Source organism: Callithrix jacchus, chromosome 9, assembly GCF_049354715.1.
Source record: "Callithrix jacchus isolate 240 chromosome 9, calJac240_pri, whole genome shotgun sequence".
NCBI classification, from domain to species: Eukaryota; Metazoa; Chordata; class Mammalia; order Primates; family Cebidae; genus Callithrix; species Callithrix jacchus.
Window position 1 is genome coordinate 53,252,592 of NC_133510.1, and position 19,196 is coordinate 53,271,787.

The 19,196-nt window shown below is 38.6% G+C and overlaps 1 protein-coding gene across 1 annotated transcript in view; it reads right to left on the reverse strand.

Moving 5' to 3' along the window:
- Positions 1-2,190: 2,190 nt before the first annotated feature.
- Positions 2,191-19,196, reverse strand: part of HMGA2 (high mobility group AT-hook 2) — a 136,692-nt gene continuing 119,686 nt past the window's right edge. Inside the window, exons 4-5 of the mRNA XM_002752713.6 lie at positions 17,120-17,152; positions 2,191-5,150 (exon numbers count right to left, since the gene is read on the reverse strand). Of these exons, the coding sequence (XP_002752759.2) occupies positions 5,103-5,150; positions 17,120-17,152 (81 nt within the window). The 3' untranslated portion in view covers positions 2,191-5,102. The remainder of the gene's footprint in view (positions 5,151-17,119; positions 17,153-19,196) is intronic.

Below are 19,196 nucleotides of genomic sequence, written 5' to 3' on the forward strand. Positions count from 1 at the left end.
GATCTGGCTTGGGAGGACACTGGTGCTTTCGAGATCTCCAGGATCTGGGGAAAGCAGGGCAGTGTTAAAGGGCTCCTCTTTTCTCCAAACTCTCTAGATTCTCTGGGACAGCATACTACTAGGGCTAGGTCTGCGTTTACCATTTTCCTCACATAGCAAGTTTCTTTGAAGGTAGATACCCCACAGTCTGGGTTCTGACAGTGCAACATTCTCAAATCTTGCTATTTCATGCTCCCAAGAATGTATGCTTAAACTAGGATTAAGGAAGCTGCAGGAAAAGTGAAATCCAAGAGTGAGAAAATAGGTAATTGAATGAGAAAAGGAAGATGGGACTAACAGGTCATAAAGGGTCAAACTTAGGGTTGGTGGCAGTACAGGGGAAGGAGTTAGGGCCCTGGGAAGGCTGAGATGGGCTTACTCATGGAGTGGAGGCAAATCATCAAGATGTTGAGTGAGGCTCAAAGGCGAAAACAAGAACCGAACTATTGCAAACTAGGTCCAAAGTGGAGTATTGCTCACTGACATGAGGCATTTTCCATGGGTCACAACTGGGTCTTGGTATGAGAGTGGAACCAACACATGACTGGCTTAGCTTGGGTGGAGTCCCAAATGCAGAAGCCGAGGATGGAGGAGAGAGGGTCACATCTGCAGCCATTTCCCTCCTACTTCAGAAGAAAGCAGACTGCCAAGTTTTACAGATGGCTGAACTCAGACTAGAGTGGTAGACCCCTTGTTACCTTTCGACCCCCTCATTGTCTATCTGAATTACATATTTCAAAAATAGTTTTGATTCTTTTCAACTTTTCTTCCCCTTTTAGGCCAGAATTCCTAGATCTGAAGAGTAATTGCTCAAGGATGATCTTACCTATCTCTAGAAATTATTATTGTTCAATAAAGTCATCTCACAAAATAAAACTTACTTGTAAAGAAGAGCATCAAGACTGCCCTCTTCTCTCTGCTCTTGGGCTTTTTTTTTTTTAAATTTAAAAAATGGGGTTTTCTGTGTTGCTCAGGCTGAAGTGCAGGGGCTACTCAGAGGTGAGCTCATAATGTACTACAGCCTCCTACTCCTGGAGCCAAGTGATCCTTCTGCTTTAGCCTCCTGAGTAGCTGAAATTATAGGAGGGCACCACTGTGCTGGTCTTGGACTTCTTAGGTTTCACTTCTCTGAAGTTTTGTTGCAGTTGGAGTTTGCATCATATGTCCCCCGGCTGGAGGGTATTCATCCCTAAATTCTGTTTTTATTTCACCTAGACTCCTAAACCACTTACTATTCCTGAATTCCCCAAAGAGTTGAGCATCCTCAGCCCCATGAAAAGATACACACCCTCCCCACATTCCCATGTGAAATGCTACATTGGCTGAAACTCATTCTCCATGCAGGCCCAGGATCCCTCTCTGATGGTGACCTTAAAGACGTTTTGTGAGAGGGCCTACGATTTGTCCCTAGTACTGGCAGGGACTTTAGGATGCAACCACTTTTCAGGATAACTCAGAATACTCACAGAATACTGGCTGTGAGAATAAATGAATGAATTCAGAAATGAACTAATATGTTTAACACATTTTTTGACAGTAGCTGTCTTAAAATTGGCAAGTTCTTTCTGGAAGAAGCTAATGAAGAAAGTTCAAGTAACAATGGTGATAATACAAACCAAAAGTTTTAGCTTTTTAAAAATCCTGGATTTATTAATAATTAGTAACTTAAGTGTCAAGTTGATCTTGAACTTGGTGGAATCATTCTGACTCTGCTAATAGTTTTTAGTGTTAAAAGGCTCCTATCTAGGAGACACTTTGTGGCTTTCATTTCGTATTCCTTTCATCAAACTTTTGGATATCTCTCCAATGTTACGTTAAAGACAACTTGTGCATCAGTGACTTCCCTTACAAACTTTGTAGATGCCAGCCTTAAGTAAAAATTCTATAGTTTGGAACCACAGCTTATTCTTTATGTTTCTTCTAAGATTGTCTCTGTAGAATTAAATGTCAGGATCTGAAAGGCAAGCTCAGAGCAGTTGATTGAAGGAGTATGATATGTAAAACACACTTTATGTACATGTGTGCAAAGGTGTGTGCAAGGGGTGCAACAAAATGATTTGTGAGTGTCTCCCTCCTCGACCTGTTTTGACCAAACTTTATTACTCATTTAATGGAACTGTAACAAAGAGCAGGAATCAAAACACATGGGGGTCACAGAGGCTGTTATGTTTATTGTGCCGAACAGACAGTGATAATCCACTAGAGAAATATTTTCAACAAGCAAGCGATTCAAAGTACAATCATAGGCAGCAATTCTACATGAAGAACAAAGAATAAAGTTAGAAGACACTCAAAGGAACAGGGAGAAATTCAACTGCAGTTAAACGTCTTGACACTTTTCTCCTGCAAACATACCTAACTTGCAGAAATGGTAGAAAAGTTAAATGTCCAGTCTTACTTAGCTGTGACCAACAACAGCAAAGAACAGTCCTATAAAATTTATCTCCCACAAAAATAAACTATATATATAAAAATTTTATGATGTTCTTACTGTTCCATTGGCCACAAGCTTTTTTTTTTCAGTATGAAAAATGAGGTATACTGGGACTTAAGAGGTAGTAGTGTGTTTTGATTGTACAACGTACAGGAAATAAAAGTGTAACTTCATCAGAGATGGAAATTGCTCGGTGCACCATGTTTGGCCAACATGAGCAACTGCTTCATTTTTATGAGCTGGCCAATGAGGTTTCTAAAAGCCCCATCCAAAGATATGGAATGTGACTTTTATTTTTATGAGCCACAGTTTATTTGCTTATTTAATGCACAGTTAACAGTAATGTTGAGTTTTAATTCTCTCCATAGCTCCTTTGGTGATTCACAACAGTGAGCGATCTGCCAGTCTCAGAGAGGTATGTGGCCTTTGAAAGTACCTCCCTGAAATGGCTGGAAGAGAGATGGTTTTGAGTTTCATTTGGCTTCAGTACTAAAAGCCATACTGACAAGAGCTGTCATGAGAAACTACCTCCTGGCCCAGTTGATAATACCATGTTAAAAAGTCAGCACACTCACTAGGAGAGAAAGGCATAAAAACTCTACATAAGAAGCGCTTAAAATAAATCTGGTTGAGACATATTACAAAAATCACATTTGTGTAAAATACACGAAAATATTTGTCAAGCATTTTCTTATATTCAACTAATCTTAAAAACACGTATGTTTGATTGCATTATGCAAAAGCAGAGCTTGCTGCATCTCACCTACAAAGCTTCAAGTTTCTTTGAAGGTTGGCTTTTATTACTTAGTTACTTATTTTGCAAAAGTATGTTAAAATGTGTTCCTTTCTATCAAATGTCTTTTATAAAAATAGTTTTGACTAGGGATAGCTGCAGTTTGAACTATTTCAAACCTTGAAGAAAAAAAATGAAGGCTGCAAGTAACAAGTTCATTCCTTTTGAAGTCTGGAGGTAGGTCTTTGCAAGTCAATTAGTCCATTTCCTTAAACAATTCATTTGAGGTACAGACTTGGAGGATAGTATTTAAACATTACAGTCAAATCTTATGTGATGTGTAGTGTGTTTGAGGAGAATTATCCTTAAGAACCTAGGAGCGACTTGGTTAAAAAAATATTTAAGTTAATGTAGAAATCTAGCAGAGAAGCTGAAACAAGTATTTGTAAAAATTTTTAATTAAAAAAAACATAGAAAAATACATAGTCATGCTGAAACACAGTAAGGAGATTGCTTCTTTAACTGTAATTAAGTGTACAAAAAGAACTGCAGATGATTAGAATCACCTACCCAGTAAGTTTTTTCTTGCATTGCTTGTGTATAGCAGCATGTAATAAGTACTAGACTGTAAATTCATTGTAACATTCAGAGGTAGTATTGAGTAGTGGGGATATATTGCATCTCTGGCTAAAAGTGCAGTTTGAATGAAGAGATGGTGAACTCAAGCCGAAGAAAAGCACCTCGGTCAACCATCTTATGTCAAAATGTATTACTTGAAGTAACACATGCTTAATTTGAGGTAAGTGGTATTTAGGTCTTTCATGGAAACTGATACACAATGAAAAGAGAGAGAGAGGAAGAGAGAGAGAGAAAGAGAGACTGCCCTTTTTTTTTTTTTTTTTTTGCTTTTTAAATTGTTATTTAACTATAGCAAAAGAAATTTAGATTTCGCTCCTCCCACCTCATAGTTCAGGTGAGTTTATCATGCATTATTCTGTTGTACCTTTTCATTAAATTACAAAGGGGATAATTTTACTTGTCTCGATTCCTTAAATGCTCTGAGGCTGACAAGTGTTATTTATTGCTAAATGGCATTTGGCTCTGTAGGAAGTAGATTTCCTAAAAATGAAGTGTTGTCCTGAAAACGAGTGCTGTGAGTAAAATTACTCCTGCTGATATGTGTAATACCCATAATAGAAAAGTTGGCAATATTTGTTTACTTACTTCCCTTTTTGAAAAATGAACATAACCTTTTCTGGTTTGTTAGCTGAATGAAAGGATACATCAGCATTTCGTCTCATTTAGAAATAAAAAGTTAAAAATCATCAAGTAAGTGTCTACAAGATTATACGAAAAAGAGAAAGTAGTATCTAGTCCTTATCTTTGGTGTTCTAAACAGAGGATTCACTACGGGGAGTGGGTTAGGGTGGTGTCTGAGGCGTACACAGTGTTACACACCTCGCTCTTCCTATATGAATGCCCGACATCACAAGTGTGACACGTTTCTTGTTTGCATGCAGTGCAGTGATTGACTAAACCCAATTCAGTTTTTCTCACCCGCCCACTCTTGCTTATCAGATCAACAAACTATTAGTAGGTTAAGAAAAAAGAAAACAGTAATTAAAAGTTGCATTGTTAAGCTGTGTCCCCTGTGTTTACAGCAGTTTTTCACTAAACCTGGGACTGTGAAGGGATTACAAAGAAAGTGATTAATATAGTCCTTTTTAAGGTTATGTGATTTCTCCCCGCCCCACCCCCACCCTCACCCGCCCCGCCCACCCCACCCCAGATGAAAGTGGAAAGACCATGGCAATAGAGAATAAGTGGTCACTGCAGTGTCTTCTCCCTTCAAAAGATCCAACTGCTGCTGAGGTAGAAATCGAACGTTGGCGCCCCCTAGTCCTCTTCGGCAGACTCTTGTGAGGATGTCTCTTCAGTTTCCTCCTGGAACACACAAAGGGTACAACCATGACGCTCAACCATCATACTGTGTGGGCTGCTCTTGCAAACAGTGCAGAGGTAACCTGTTTCCGCAGCACGTTATGCTTGCCTCAGAAGAGGATGACGATGATGGCGAGCCCTTATTCCCAGGGCTTCTTAAACCGTAATTGAGGAATCAAGGTGTTGTTTTTTTCCCCAGAGCAGTCATTAGCCGCTGTTGACTTAAGGCTTGACATCATGGCGGCTGGTTAGCAAATTCAATTGTTTGCTGTCCAGAGAATGTCAGGGCAATGCACGCTTACTCACCAATTAGGAAAAAAAAAAAAAAAAACAGGAATGGATAAATTTTTCCCGACAGCATGCCATTCTTCAGATACTGGCATTGGATATTATTACCAGATATTGGTAATCATAGTTGATATTTTTAGAGTGCTTACCAGATGCTTAGGCACCTTCTGTTGTTATTACTGTTTTACAGATGAGGAGACCAAGGCACAGACAAGTAATATGCTCCAAAATTACAGGGCGTGTGGGACCAGGATGTGGGCCAGGTCAGTATTGGTGCCAGTATCTGCATGTGACTGGTACGCTACTGTGCAGAGGCAGTGTGAGAGCAGGGGCAGAGCGGGCAACAAGGCTTCCCAAATCCATTTCCACCTCCTTGTATGTATTAAAGCACATTTTGAGACAGTGAGCAAAGTTTGGCGTAACTGCTCAATCTCAATACTAATCTGCTTCTACCAAACATTTGATGGTGGGCTAGCCAAGCAGAGAAAATCTAATATATATGTTTTTGCAAGGCCCCCTCTTCCTATAAATCTAACTCCTCCCTCCCTTTTCCTTTTTCTGATTCCTTATGGCTCTGGAATTTGTTGGGGTTTCGGCAAGCCAGCTTGAGCAGCAAAGTTCTCTTCCCTTTTGCTTATTTAACAAATGTGCAGTACCTTTCAGGACATGGGTGGTAAAGCGGAGACAATAAACATTTCCGATAAAAGCGTCGTTAGTGAGAGGATGATTTTTATCAAATGCTGCACATTGTTTCATAAGACAGCATGTGAAAAAGATCTGGGAGAAGAGGTAAACATTTACTCCTGCAGGAGACCGAGCCCCTTTAAGAATGGCCAGCTTAAAACAGCTTATAACAGTCTTCATACTTTAATAGATTTGATTTTCCACATGGCTTCATTTTGTCTGGGTGGCTAACCGACACAATTTATACCTCTCTTCCTTTCCCAGGTCACTACAGTACACCATTCAGTAAAGCATGCCTTAAAGCTTGTCTGCATTATATGACCAAACCTCCATTCATTAGTGTTTGAAACACTTCAGCTGTGAAGGGGCTCCTAAATGCTACCATGTGTGACGCTTTTGCGTAAAAGCAGCAAACGGGAGGGAAAAAACCCACATGAACGGGCACTCACACACTCACATGAATGCACACACACACATACACACAGACTCTATCCTGGGCTTTAATCACAGGCCACTGCGTACTTCAAACCCTATGCAAAAGGTTTCAAATATTCTATTTCTCCCTGAAGACTGAGAGAGCTGTAAATCCTGGGAATAAACACACATACAAATGAATGGATTACAGCTTGAAAAATATAACCATGGCAGCATCAAGTCATGAGATTTCACACCGGTTTTGTTTAGTCTGCTTTGGGTTTTGTGGGAAAAGTGGAACGTATGAGGCCACCTCCCCTTTAACTCCCAACCCCCAAACTGCGGGCTTCACATATTTAAGCAGCAGGTTTATACCTCTTGACTAGGCAATAGGCCATGACCCTGAGATTCTCTGTGGAGCTCTGGCCACAAAGGAGGATGTAGCATGATCAAAGCCATGGGCAGACGAAAGAGAGACTAGCCAAAGATCAGCTGCCCTGTGACCCTGTCTTTTCACTTAATATTTAAATTCCAGAAAGTCACTAAGCTGTTAGGCAGATACACACTTCGTCCGTCCCCAAATGACTCACTTCTCATTATGACATGAGGTGTGGACTTAGGTGACTACTCTGAAACAGATCACGGCATATAAGCCAGCAGGTATATTTTATTCCTTCTCATGATTACCAAACGAATAGAGCTCAGTCAAGCTGGCAAACCTCCTGGATTGAGCTGTAATTATTCCATTTCTGTTTGACTTTTCTACACTATCTGGAAACCAAGGTACTTCCAAATCTGGAAGGAAACAGAATTTTCAGGCCATGAACTTAACAAAGACCTTGTACTAGATGGAATGTGATCAGCTTTTCAAAATATTCCCAGAAACTGTGCCTGATGTGAGCTCCTGAAACTCCTATATTCTAACTGCTTAGACACAATTCAGATGAAAATGGTAGTAGGTCATATTGTTTCCTTTACTTAACCGTCCTTAACAAAATCTGGATAGTTGGTTTATTAATGTATCTTTCTGCCGACCTTGGAATTCTGCTACTAGTAATTATCAGTTAGTGCTGGGAACATGACTAGGATATCAGAAGGTAGGAATCTCATTCCATTAAACATTTGGAGGCAGTGTGGCTCTCACCTGCTCAAAATGATGGTTTTCTCAAATGTCTAGTTATTGGAGAGCTCACTCTTCTTGGCATAGCACTGGCTGGCCACCCTTCAGAGGAAGGAATGGTTCCCAAAGCGGTGATGTGGTGCGGCGGGTGGCTCTTCCCACCTCTGCAAACCTCAGCTCTCACCTTCCCAGTGACTTGGTTTTTGGCTACATGTTGAATTCTGTACCACAAGTGTGCATTCATTCAGTGAAGAGAAGAAAAACCCTCCCTGTCAGGAATGAGGTTGGAAAACCCATTCTCAGCTGCCCTAAGTGTCATGGTCTGGCCAGACTTAACACAGGGTGCTTCTGTGGTGCAAATAGGGAACAGAAACAGGTGACATGGAGAATAAGCAGCTGGCTCTGACATCCCCAAAGAGTCCTGTTTCTGTAACTGAGGAGTTGTTAGGAACATCTGAGCTTCAATCATCTTTAGTAACTTAAAAGACATGGCTGAGTGTTGTAGACAATACATTGTACCTTGACATGTTTTTAAAAATGTCTTCATATTTGTCACCTAATGGCCAAAGGACTTTTGAGCTTGTGTAACTCCCAGCAGGAGCCTTGAAGTATTAAGGAGATGAAAACTGTAGCCAAGAGTTGCACACATCTCATTAGTGTCTAGTGGCAGGGTGGGATGGCTAAAGAGCAGCTCTTTGGTCAAGAAGTCTTACCTATTGGAATGGGGCTTCAGAAATGTTCAGATGAAAGGACTTCTCAAAGTTTAAGCGTACAGTGACATTTTTATAAGCACCAGCCACTAAGACCTCTAAACACCGAACTGATCCCAGCCATCACGCAGCTACTTTACAAAGACAAGTGAGGCTGCACAGTACCAGGCCAAAACGTGTGAGCTTTCCTGGCAGAAAACAGGGAACAGAGGTGGGCGGAGTTGGAAAACTATATTTTTATTATAACTACTGGAAAAGTACATTTACTTTGCCTTAGTTTTTCTTTTGTTCATGAAAAAAGGAATTTGATAAATGTTAACTCTTTCATTGTTTTAGCTAAGCTTGGAAAAAATTCCACTAAAACCCGGAACTGTAGTTTGCACAAATCACTCTTCTTTTAATTTGGTTCCACATGATGCATGTGGTATATGCCTTTGGGCACACTTTTGCTAATTGATTAAAAAGAAGGAGGAAGATGGCTCAATATCCAAACTTAACTCCTAATGCTGATGAAATTTTAAAATGTCTTGATTTTAATCAGTCTTACCATACAGGCATTGGTAAGGGTGTGTGCTGGAAGGAAGTTCGATATTTAATGCTAAGAGCTGAAGCTCTGGGTTTAATTTTCAGATGCAGACTAAACACCAGGGCTGCAGTAGAAGAGGGCAGTGGATTGTAAATGGAACCAGGAAATACAAAATCCAGGGTGGTATCACCAGGATGCCCTCCTTTGTGTGTGGTAAAGAGTGCAAAAATCACAGAAGTGTATGTTGGCTTTAATAAATCCTCATCTTTCTTTTCTTAACTGCAAATAATTTTGCAACTCTTCTATTACATGATGTTGCAGGCCAGAAATACATTTGTAATTTAAGCTATCTTGCCAATAAACCTACAAATACCTGGTAATCTAGAAAGGGTAGTTATGGCTAAATGGCATTCTTTTTTCTCATCTGTGTATGTTCAACTCAGGAACTCAGAATGACACATTCAGGAGTTTTTCACGTTCATGAATAGCTTGAGTCAGTCCTGTCACAACAGAAATAAAGGGCTCTCCTCAGCAGCAATGATCAGGAACCAATTTTTCAAATTCTATCTGTAGCTAGGTGACCGGCAAGACCATAAAGCTAAATTTTTCGATTTCTCTGCCAGATATTTTAATTTAAAATTTATCGAGACTGCTTAACTTAATGGAAAGTGATTATTTCCTCCAACTAGGGCAGCAGATTTTTTTAAAACATGTTAGATGGAACATATATAAACCATACAATCTGGCAAGAGCAAGGGATCCTGTTGGAAATGCCAGGCGGGAAATACGTTTTTCAAAAGGAAACAAGAAGTTGAGATATTGATAGCACTTGTACCTGATCTTGCCTTTATTTTTGCATTATGTATATAAAAACATAGAAGTGTTAGGAACACTTTGCATGCATTAGCATCAACTTAATAAAGTTGGTTTGAAGGTCTTGCTGGGGCATGTTTAATGAAAAGAAGATTACTCTTGGACCTCACTAATCATAGGTGCCAACCATGGCACTAGCAGGTCTCAGTCCCACTATGTCAGACCAGTAACAATTGTACTGTATTGCAGTCTATCTGTACTGCAGGGTTGTGTGGGAAATGTGAGAACCATTTGGAAAAACCCTAAAAAGAATAGAAATTCTGTACAACTATAGTGTGAAACTATTAATGTCAGTTACTCATTCTGTGATTATTTCTTTACCTGTGATTCAAGGATAAGTTCTTAAAAAAAAAAAACTATTATTAAATAATGTCTCCAGAGGAAAGTAAAATAAAATGTCTTGGATTCCTAAAAAGGACTTCTGTTTGTCTTATCTGTAGCCTCAACAGAGTTCCATTACTAAAAATATTGCAACAGAAGTAACGTTGGTCTCTCGGATACAATGAATTTCTCCTTCCTGGGATAAAGGGCTATTTTTTAAAAATCTTCAGATGGTAGTGACATTTTTCAAATAGGGAGATCATTTTAGGTATAAACTAATTGCAAGTTTTCAGGAGTCATGATTTCTGAGGATTACTGGTTTGATCAGTTTTCCGTGCCAGGTTCAATTCTTATCGCAGCTGGGCGCGGTGGCTCAGGCCTGTAATCCCAGCACTTTGGGATGCCGAGGCAGGTGAATCATGAGGTCAAGAGATCAAGACCATCCTGGTCGACATGGTGAAACCCCGTCTCTACTAAAAATACAAAAAATTAGCTGGGCACCATGGCGTGTGCCTGTAATCCCAGCTACTCAGGAGGCTGAGGCAGGAGAACTGCCTGAACCCAGGAGGCAGAGGTTGCGGTGAGCCGAGATCACGCCATTGCACTCCAGCCTGGGTAACGAGGGTGCAACTCCATCTCAAAAAAAAAAAAAAAAAAAAAGGTAAAGACATAGTAAAAGGATTTTTGCATTAAAAAAAAAGTAGTTAAAAGATGGGATTTTTTTTTTTTTTTTTTTAATATACAAATGGGGTCTCACTCTGTTACTCAGGCTGGTTTCAAACTCCTGGGCTCAAGGGATACTTCTGCCTTGGCCTCCCAAAGTGCTGTGATCACAGGTGTAACCCACTGTGCCTAGCCAGGAAGAAGAAAACTTATTTCAACATTTCCACAACTGTTGAGGAATGCTCTTATTTTTATGCAAAGTAGCTTTAAAAATTATGATTAGGTTTAGGAGTGTTTAAGGATTATATTCCAGATGTGCTTATTAATGGCATAGACTAGGAAACGCCTTTTCCCTTTGTTTTGTAGATGTGTAAAATTCTGCAGAGATGTTGTATTTATTGCCAGGGAATGGACTATTTGTGGATTTTAATCATTATTGCATCAAACGTTTTTTATTATCCTGAGTTATGTCTTAAGTTAACAAATAATTTCTCAGTAGATATTTGAGTGTCCAGCAAACATTTCCTGAATATAAGTGTCTGAGACAATGCAACATATTTCTATTCAACCATTCAGGATTTTCTTAGAAAGACCAGGTTTTAAAGCCAATTGCTATTTGTTCCATATTAATTTGGGTCAGCAAGTTTAGAGAGTAAGAAGGTTATATATTGAGTAAATATTGGTTTTTATCCAGTTCACATCAAAATGTAGAGGAAAATTCTGCAATATGAAGGGGAAATGCAGGCGGCCACTGCCATTTTGTTTTAGGCTTCCCCACACAGAAACAGTCACGCTTTAAAAAAAAAACTCTCATAGTAAATTTGTCATGTCAGAGGTCAGAAACACTAAATTTTGCCTTTTGGAGTTTTATAAGTTGCCCCAAATTGAGTGATGTACTTTCACTTCTGTTAGAAGCTGTCATCTCTATAAAACATTTCCTGCCAAGAACCGCTGACTTCACCCTGCCAATATTGCTGTATTACAACTGTTAGCTAAGTTAATTACTTCATCTGTTTATAGTTAATAATCATTTTGATACGCTTCCTCTGCCCTCCAATTTCCCTGTGCTGTTATGTCCTTGAGCTACTTTATTAAGGGTTAAACCTTGGTTTCCATGTCGCTCTCCTTTCCCTTGACCTTTGTCATGTCAGAGGTCAGAGGTTAAGTCAAAAAGTATTTCCTATACGACAAAACAGTGCAACTCAGGGCAGCCTTTGCTATGATTCTTCATGTTTTGCCAGTTGGTACTAAACATTTACTGGCCCACAAGATGTTTTACCAGCTTGAAAGAGCATAAGTAAGAAAATAAATATATCAGTAATCTTTACAACTTAGGCGGTATAAATCATGTTCCTTGAGTGAGTAGAAGAGTGAGTATTTGTAAGTCTGATTTATTATGAACTATTTATTGCACTGGCCAAGGTACCATGTAAAAGATGAGTGTTAGAGTGAGAATGCTCTCCCCTTTCCTCCTTCCCTCTTTGTATGTCTAGACTAAAAGCCCCCAGTAAAAATGCCTTCTTTGAGAACTAGATGCTGACTGCAATTCATCAACTTGCTTGTCCCAAAATGAAATCTCTCATTTTGCTCCAAACAATGTTTAGGTTGTCTGAAATATAAACATCCTTAAAACTGCCCTTGAAGTCTCTGTAAAAACATTCAACGTTTTATTTTAAGGGGGGAAAAAAATCCCGTGATAATCAAGGCTTACTGAGATTTCTTTGCCCTGGTGCACACCACCCACAGAAGATGTTACTCGCAAGTAAAAGCTCTTTTTTTTTGAAACAGAAAGCTTTGTTTCCAATTTTTTAGAAACTGAAAACTTCAATCCTCTCATTGGGAAATTGAAAAGAGCAGGTTTATACCTGTCCTAATTGCCAGAGGCATTGCTTGCCAGGGCTATACAACAATGAGGAAAGTAGACTGAAAGGGTGGAGTACTGTTAGGATTTTAAAAACCTGTTTTCCCTCTGGGTAGGGAAGAAAAGTGAGAGAAAAATTTCTGAATTACATTTAGGGAGTCCCTTTTTAGGGAGTCCCCTGAGGCTTTAGTCTCAGGTTAAAGCCTTCAAAGGGAAATAGCAATGTCAAATACCGGATAAACTAGTGAGATTTTTTTAGACATCTCAGATGGAGACTTATTTTTATCAAAGTAAGAACTTGAGAAACAAAGCACCCTCTAATAATCTGATACTTTTATGGTGTTTGTTTTGTTGCTGGGCATGGTGACTGATGCCTGCAATCCCAGCACTTTGGGAGGAGGAGGCCCAGTGAGCTGATTACCTGAGGTCAGGAGTTCAAGACCAGCCTGACCAACATGGAGAAGCCCCCATCTCTAATAAAAATACAAAATTAGCTGGGTGTGGTGGCACATGCCTGTAATCCCAGCTACTCAGGAGGCTGAGGCAGGAGAATCACTTGAACCCAGGAGGCGGAGGTTGTGGTGAGTCGAGATCATGCCATTGCACTCCAGCCTGGGCAATTAAAAAAAAAAAGAAAGAAAGAAAAAAAAGGAAAAACTAACCACTATTTCCTATTAGAGTTAAAAATGTAGTTCATATGACTGAGAATTCAACTGCTCAAATTGCTAAAAAACGAGCTCATTTCTATCTCTTGTTTCTTTTTTTCTTTTTTTTGAGATGGAGTCTCGCTGCCACCCAGGCCGCAGTTCAGGGGCATGATCTCCGCTCACTGCAACCAAGTTCAAGCAATGCTCCCTCCTCAGCCTCCCACTGCCACACCTGGCTAATTTTCGTGTATTTAGTAGAGACGGGGTTTCACCGTATTGGCCAGGCTGGTCTTAAACTCCTGACCTCACGAAGTGTTGAGATTGCAAGAGCCACTGCACCCAGCCTCATTTCTATTTATTTTAATTCGCTAATTTCCATTTATTATTTATTTTATCACTTGAAGTGGAAATATAGTAGAGTTATTTTGTAAGCTGTTTTCATTGGTTTTGGAATTTTAGAAAAAAGCATGAATATTGCAGATTTTCCCCTTTAGATTTTTAAGAGGCTATTAACTCTCCCATTAGGATTATGGGACACACTTGAGGTTTGCAGCTGATGGCACCTGGTGGATTTCCCCAACACAAGCCCCCACAACAGGGTGTCCCTTTACTTTTTATTTCTCTCTAGATGCATGTACTTGTATACACAAACACAAGTGCATATGTAGGTGCTGAGATTTATCATAACTCTGAATTTGTCTCCTCAGAATAAACTCTACTGCTTTGTACCCCAGGTTCAGGAAGGACCATTCTTGAAGTTCTGAGGAGGCTTCAGCATTGGGCCATATGAGGATACTTTACCACACGGCCTTTCTAACTCTCTAGACGTGTAACATAAATACAGTGAAGATGATTAGGGCTAAAGGACGGAGCAATTACTAGAACACTTCTTGCTAAAGAAAATCCTAAATCCTAAAAAAATCGTGCTTTAAAAAACATTCAATGAAAACACTTGAGGTCAAAGAGGAAGTACTTTGGAATAAGTTAGGATTCTAGAGTTTTTGAGACTGTAAATCTCTGGAAATGAAAAACTTTAACAGTCAAAAATAAGTTAGAATGTATTAATGCTACCTGGAATTTATATCATCATGAATCTCTTGTAATCTTCTTGGTAATAAGGAGAGAGGCATTATTATTATCCCATTTCATAGATGGATAAATAGAGCAAATAGAAATTAATTAACCCAGTGATGGGGCCAGAAAGAAAAGCCTATGTCTTTTTACACACAGCTGAGCCCTTATTCTTAGATGTAAAATATTTAGTTTTGCTAAATTACCACCTCCAAAGTGATTCTGAATGTAACCTCTCAAAGTACTGTTGAAGCAAGGATATGAGGCTGAGTTAATCCAGATTGCCACATGGGAAAGCCATCTGGGAGGGTATTTTGAAAGAAACAGATGGAAAAGGAAGAGATTCTTTTGAATGTAGTGTAAAATTTACATTATCCTCCAAGAACTTTCACATAGTCCTCGTGTTTATATAATTCATCACTGTGTCATTAGACAATGTAAATTAGGTAGCCCAATGAGCTCATGTTCTTTTTTATAAATCTGAGTCTGAACTCTTCTATAAAGGGCAAATCTGGAACAGGGTCTGTAAGATAGCCAGGTTGATCCTTGAAAATCAACTCAATCCACTTGCAGCTTCTTTGAGATTCTGGATTCTCATGGGGGAAAAAAAACTGTGATTTCACTTATATTATTTCTTGGTGTATTAATGTCCAACTTGCAATCAGTTCTAGCCACATTAATAATCTCTACCTATGATGTATTTGCTCTTGCCTCTCTACCTTTGTTATATGCCATTCATCTCATCTGTTATTTCTTTCCCTTAGTTTATGTTTTGGTTTCCCTTCTGCAAGTCAACAACAACAAAAATCAAACAAGAAAATTCCATTCTGGGGTGTCATCCCCTTAACAACCTGAGGCATTTCACTCATTCATCTGTATCTCCCATGTGTCACACGCACATTCACATTCTGTGGTCATTTGCTCAACAAATGCTCAAACATCTTCTTGTGTTTTCACTGAGTGTCTTCATCTCTGGTTGCACATTAAACTCACTTAGGGAGTTCATAAAAAATACTGATGTATCTCCAGACCAAATAAACGGAATCGCTGAAGGGTGAGGCCAAGCTGAGGAAGTAAATGTTTAACAACTTGCTCTTCAGGAAAAAAAAGTCCTGATTTGTAGTATTTGCCACTTTCCATGGTGTAACCACTCCCACCACAGTGGATTTCAAGCTACCTACTTGACACTACTGAACACTGAATTCAGAAGAGATGTTCACTATTTGCTCTCAAGGACTGGTTCCAGCATGCCACTGGATAGACACAGGCATATACATATAAATACATTTCTCAGATGCGGTGACTGTTTTTCTTTGTTTGACTCATCTTCCCTATGATACTAAGAACAGGGATTGAATCAATATTAACAAATCACCTAAGATTATTAATCTATAGTTCACAGCCTGTGATGCAAATGTGAACTCTGTGTCATCCTTTGACTCAAATGCACAGAATTATCAATTTACTTTATCTTGATTTTTGTACAGATAAAGGATGAGAGGCTAAATATATTTGGGTTCTCCTACTTAAAATGTCAAATATATACATACATATACATTTTAAATACTGCTTACAGACACAGACAGCAGGTCTTTAGCACCCCTCTCCCACTCTGAGCTTTTAGGTATGGGAGAAGCAATGAAAATAATTTTTTTTTTGTGGTAACTCTGTTTTTATTCCACTTAAAGCTCATGTGTAATTGTTTGAAGACACTTCCCCTGGATCTTTTCATGGGTTTAGAAGTTTCAATTCTCTTCTTAAGTGGCATTTTTAGAGAATAATAGACATATAAGATTGCCCAGGTGGTCTTTCCCAGGCAAGGCAACATTGACCTAAGAAAACAGGATGCAAGGTAGATTTTTAATGACTTTTAGGGAAAAAGATTCCATGGATACTTAAAATTACATAAAAGAATTCTACGTAAAGAATTTGGTAGCTCATGACACTGCTCAATAACTTATTTTAGCAGGTTCAGCATGTTGGCACCTAGATCTCCAATGACTATTTACATCCAGAAGGGAGGAGGACAGCAGGACATTCTTATACTTTAATAATGGCTCACATTCTTAGCAATCATGATTAATTTATACTTCAGTTTTGTTTTCTTCAAGATATGCTTCCTCAATAAAGGTTTTTTTTTTTTTTTTTTTTACTGTTTGAATGTATAGATTATAGTGAGGACAAGATGCTCCAGTAAATATTGGGCAAGAGATGAGGAGCTGTTTCCCAATTTTGATGTTGCCAAAAACTTCAGAGACTGTGATTCAGTTATTTAAATAAGATCTAAGAATTCAATCTGCAAATTAATATAACTTAATTTCCAAGTATTCCAGCATTGTTTGGAGTGTTTTGGGATCATCAAATATTATGAAATGGTTCAATGAAGAAATATGTTTCCAGTCATGAATCATTAAATATGAGTCTGGTGTCAAGTTAATGGAATAAAGACAGTCAGTTGGGAAGGACAAAATTTGATGTTTAAGGATTGGTAAAACATAGGATAAGATAAAGTGTTTGCTTTACATATGAGGCACCAAAATAAAATAGTTTTATTTTTTAAAGTATTTATATTTGCTTTGTACACTTAAGACCTTAAGTTTTGAGGGATTTTAGTGGTATAATTGCAGACTATATATTCCTGACTTTGAAGGCTAAAGCACATTTTCAAGAATAATGCAAGACGATAATCAAAATGAAGGAAATACTAATTAAAGGTTTAGTTCAGGGATATTTTTCAGTACATATTTCACTTTTTATATTAATTGGGAGAAAAAAATAAATGTCTGTCTCTTACCTGAGCAGGCTTCTTCTGAACAACTTGTTGTGGCTAAGGAGGAAAAGAAAAAGATATATTTTAAAAGAAAATATACATTATAGAAAAATTTGGTATACATATTTTAAATATAGATACTTGTCTGCAGAGAAAAGAGGAAAGCGTACAGTTCAGCTGGTTTATCCGAAGTTAAAAGTGTTTATACATGGCCAGACATGGTGGCTCACACTTATAATCCCAGCACTTTGGGATAGATGGCTTGAGCCCAGGAACTCTAGATCAGGCTGGCAACATGGTGAAACCCTGTCTCTACAAACAGTACAAAAATTAACTAATTAACTGGGTGTGGTGGTGTGCAACTGAGTCTCAGCTACTCAGGAGGCAAAAATGGAAGGATCACCTGAGCCAAGAAAGGTCAAGGCTGCAGTAAGCCGTGATCATGCCACTGCACTCCAGTCTGGGTGACAGAGCAACACTCTGTCTCAAAAAAAAAGAAAACTGTTTATTCATGATCTCTCTATATTAAGGAAATACAGCATAGGTTATCTCAATGAAAATGATTCCCAATGAAAGTCTGGCAGTACATGCCAACTATCTTGAAAGAAACTTAACTGTTTGATTAACTTTGTTTTTAGCCTATACATCACAAAACTGAGGCTTGCAGGTACCGATTTGTTAATATTTTCTAAAAACACCTTGAGACATAATTTACATACCACACAATTCACTCGTTTAAAGTGTATTTTAGTATATTCGGAGGGTTGTGCAACCATCACCACAATCTAATTTAGAACATATTCATCTCCTCTAAAAGAAATCTTGTGCCCATTAGTGGTTATGCCCTACTACCCTCCACATCCCTAGCCACCTCGCATGCCTAAATGACCGTGAATTGACTTTCTGTCTCCACAAATTTACCTCTCTTGACATTTCATGTAAGTGGAATCATACAATATATATATAGACTTTTGTGTGTGGCTTCTTTCACGGCCTAGGATTTTCTAGGGTCATCCACGTGGTAGTATCAGTAGTTCATTCCTTTTTATGCTAAATAATATTCCATTGTATGGATATACCACATTTTACCTATGCATTCATTAGTTGGTGGACATCTGGGGTGTTTCCACCTTTTGGCTATTATGAATAATGCTACTATGAACATTCATATACAGGTTTTAGTGCAGACATGTTTTCATTATTGGGTATATAGGAGTGGAATCACTGGGTCATACTGTAATTCTTGGTTTCACTTTTTGAGGAGCTGCCAGACAGCTTTCCAAAGCAGCTGCGCCATTTTACAGTCCCACCAGCAACGAATCTGGAGTTCCAATTGCTCCGTATAGATGCCAATGCTTGTTACTGTCTTTTTGATTATAGACATCCAACTGAGTGTGAAGTTGAACATCACTGCTGTTTTGGTTTAAATTTCTCTCACAACTAATGATGTTGAGCATCTTTTCATGTGCTTATTGGCCATTTATATGTCTCCTGGCGTTATTTAAATCCTTTGCCTATTTAAAAAAATTTGCTATCTCTTCATGACAAAGTTCTTTTAATGTTTTGCATTCAAGTCCCTTATGATTTGCAAATATTTTCTCTCATTCTGTGAATTTGTTCACTTTCTTGATGGTATCACAGGGAGACTCTTGTATTATATCTATAGCTATTGTATGTGTAGGGCAAAACTCTCCTCTTTTGAGTGAAACATCCATGAGAATGTTTTTCTGCCTGCTTAAATTAACTTTCCAATAGAGTACTAGAAAATACTTGTTACTACTTTGGCATTATAAAAGGTGGATTTGAAGCCTGGGCTTTTCGATGGATTATTTACTTCCAGTCCCCACTCTCATGTCTGAATATAAGCCTGCATTATTCTACCTACACATCACTGAGATTTGTGAGTAAAGCTGAGCTACTCTGATGTGGATAGTGACTTTCTTGCACCAATGAAAAATAAAATTGCTACAGTTCTCCCAAATAACAGCAGGTAGGATACAATCACTAGATCAATGAAACTCCTCTTCATTCATTCTGAGAGCCCCTTCCTCTCAGAGGTACAGTGGTTTATTGCTGGTACATTAAAAGTTCCATATAAAGA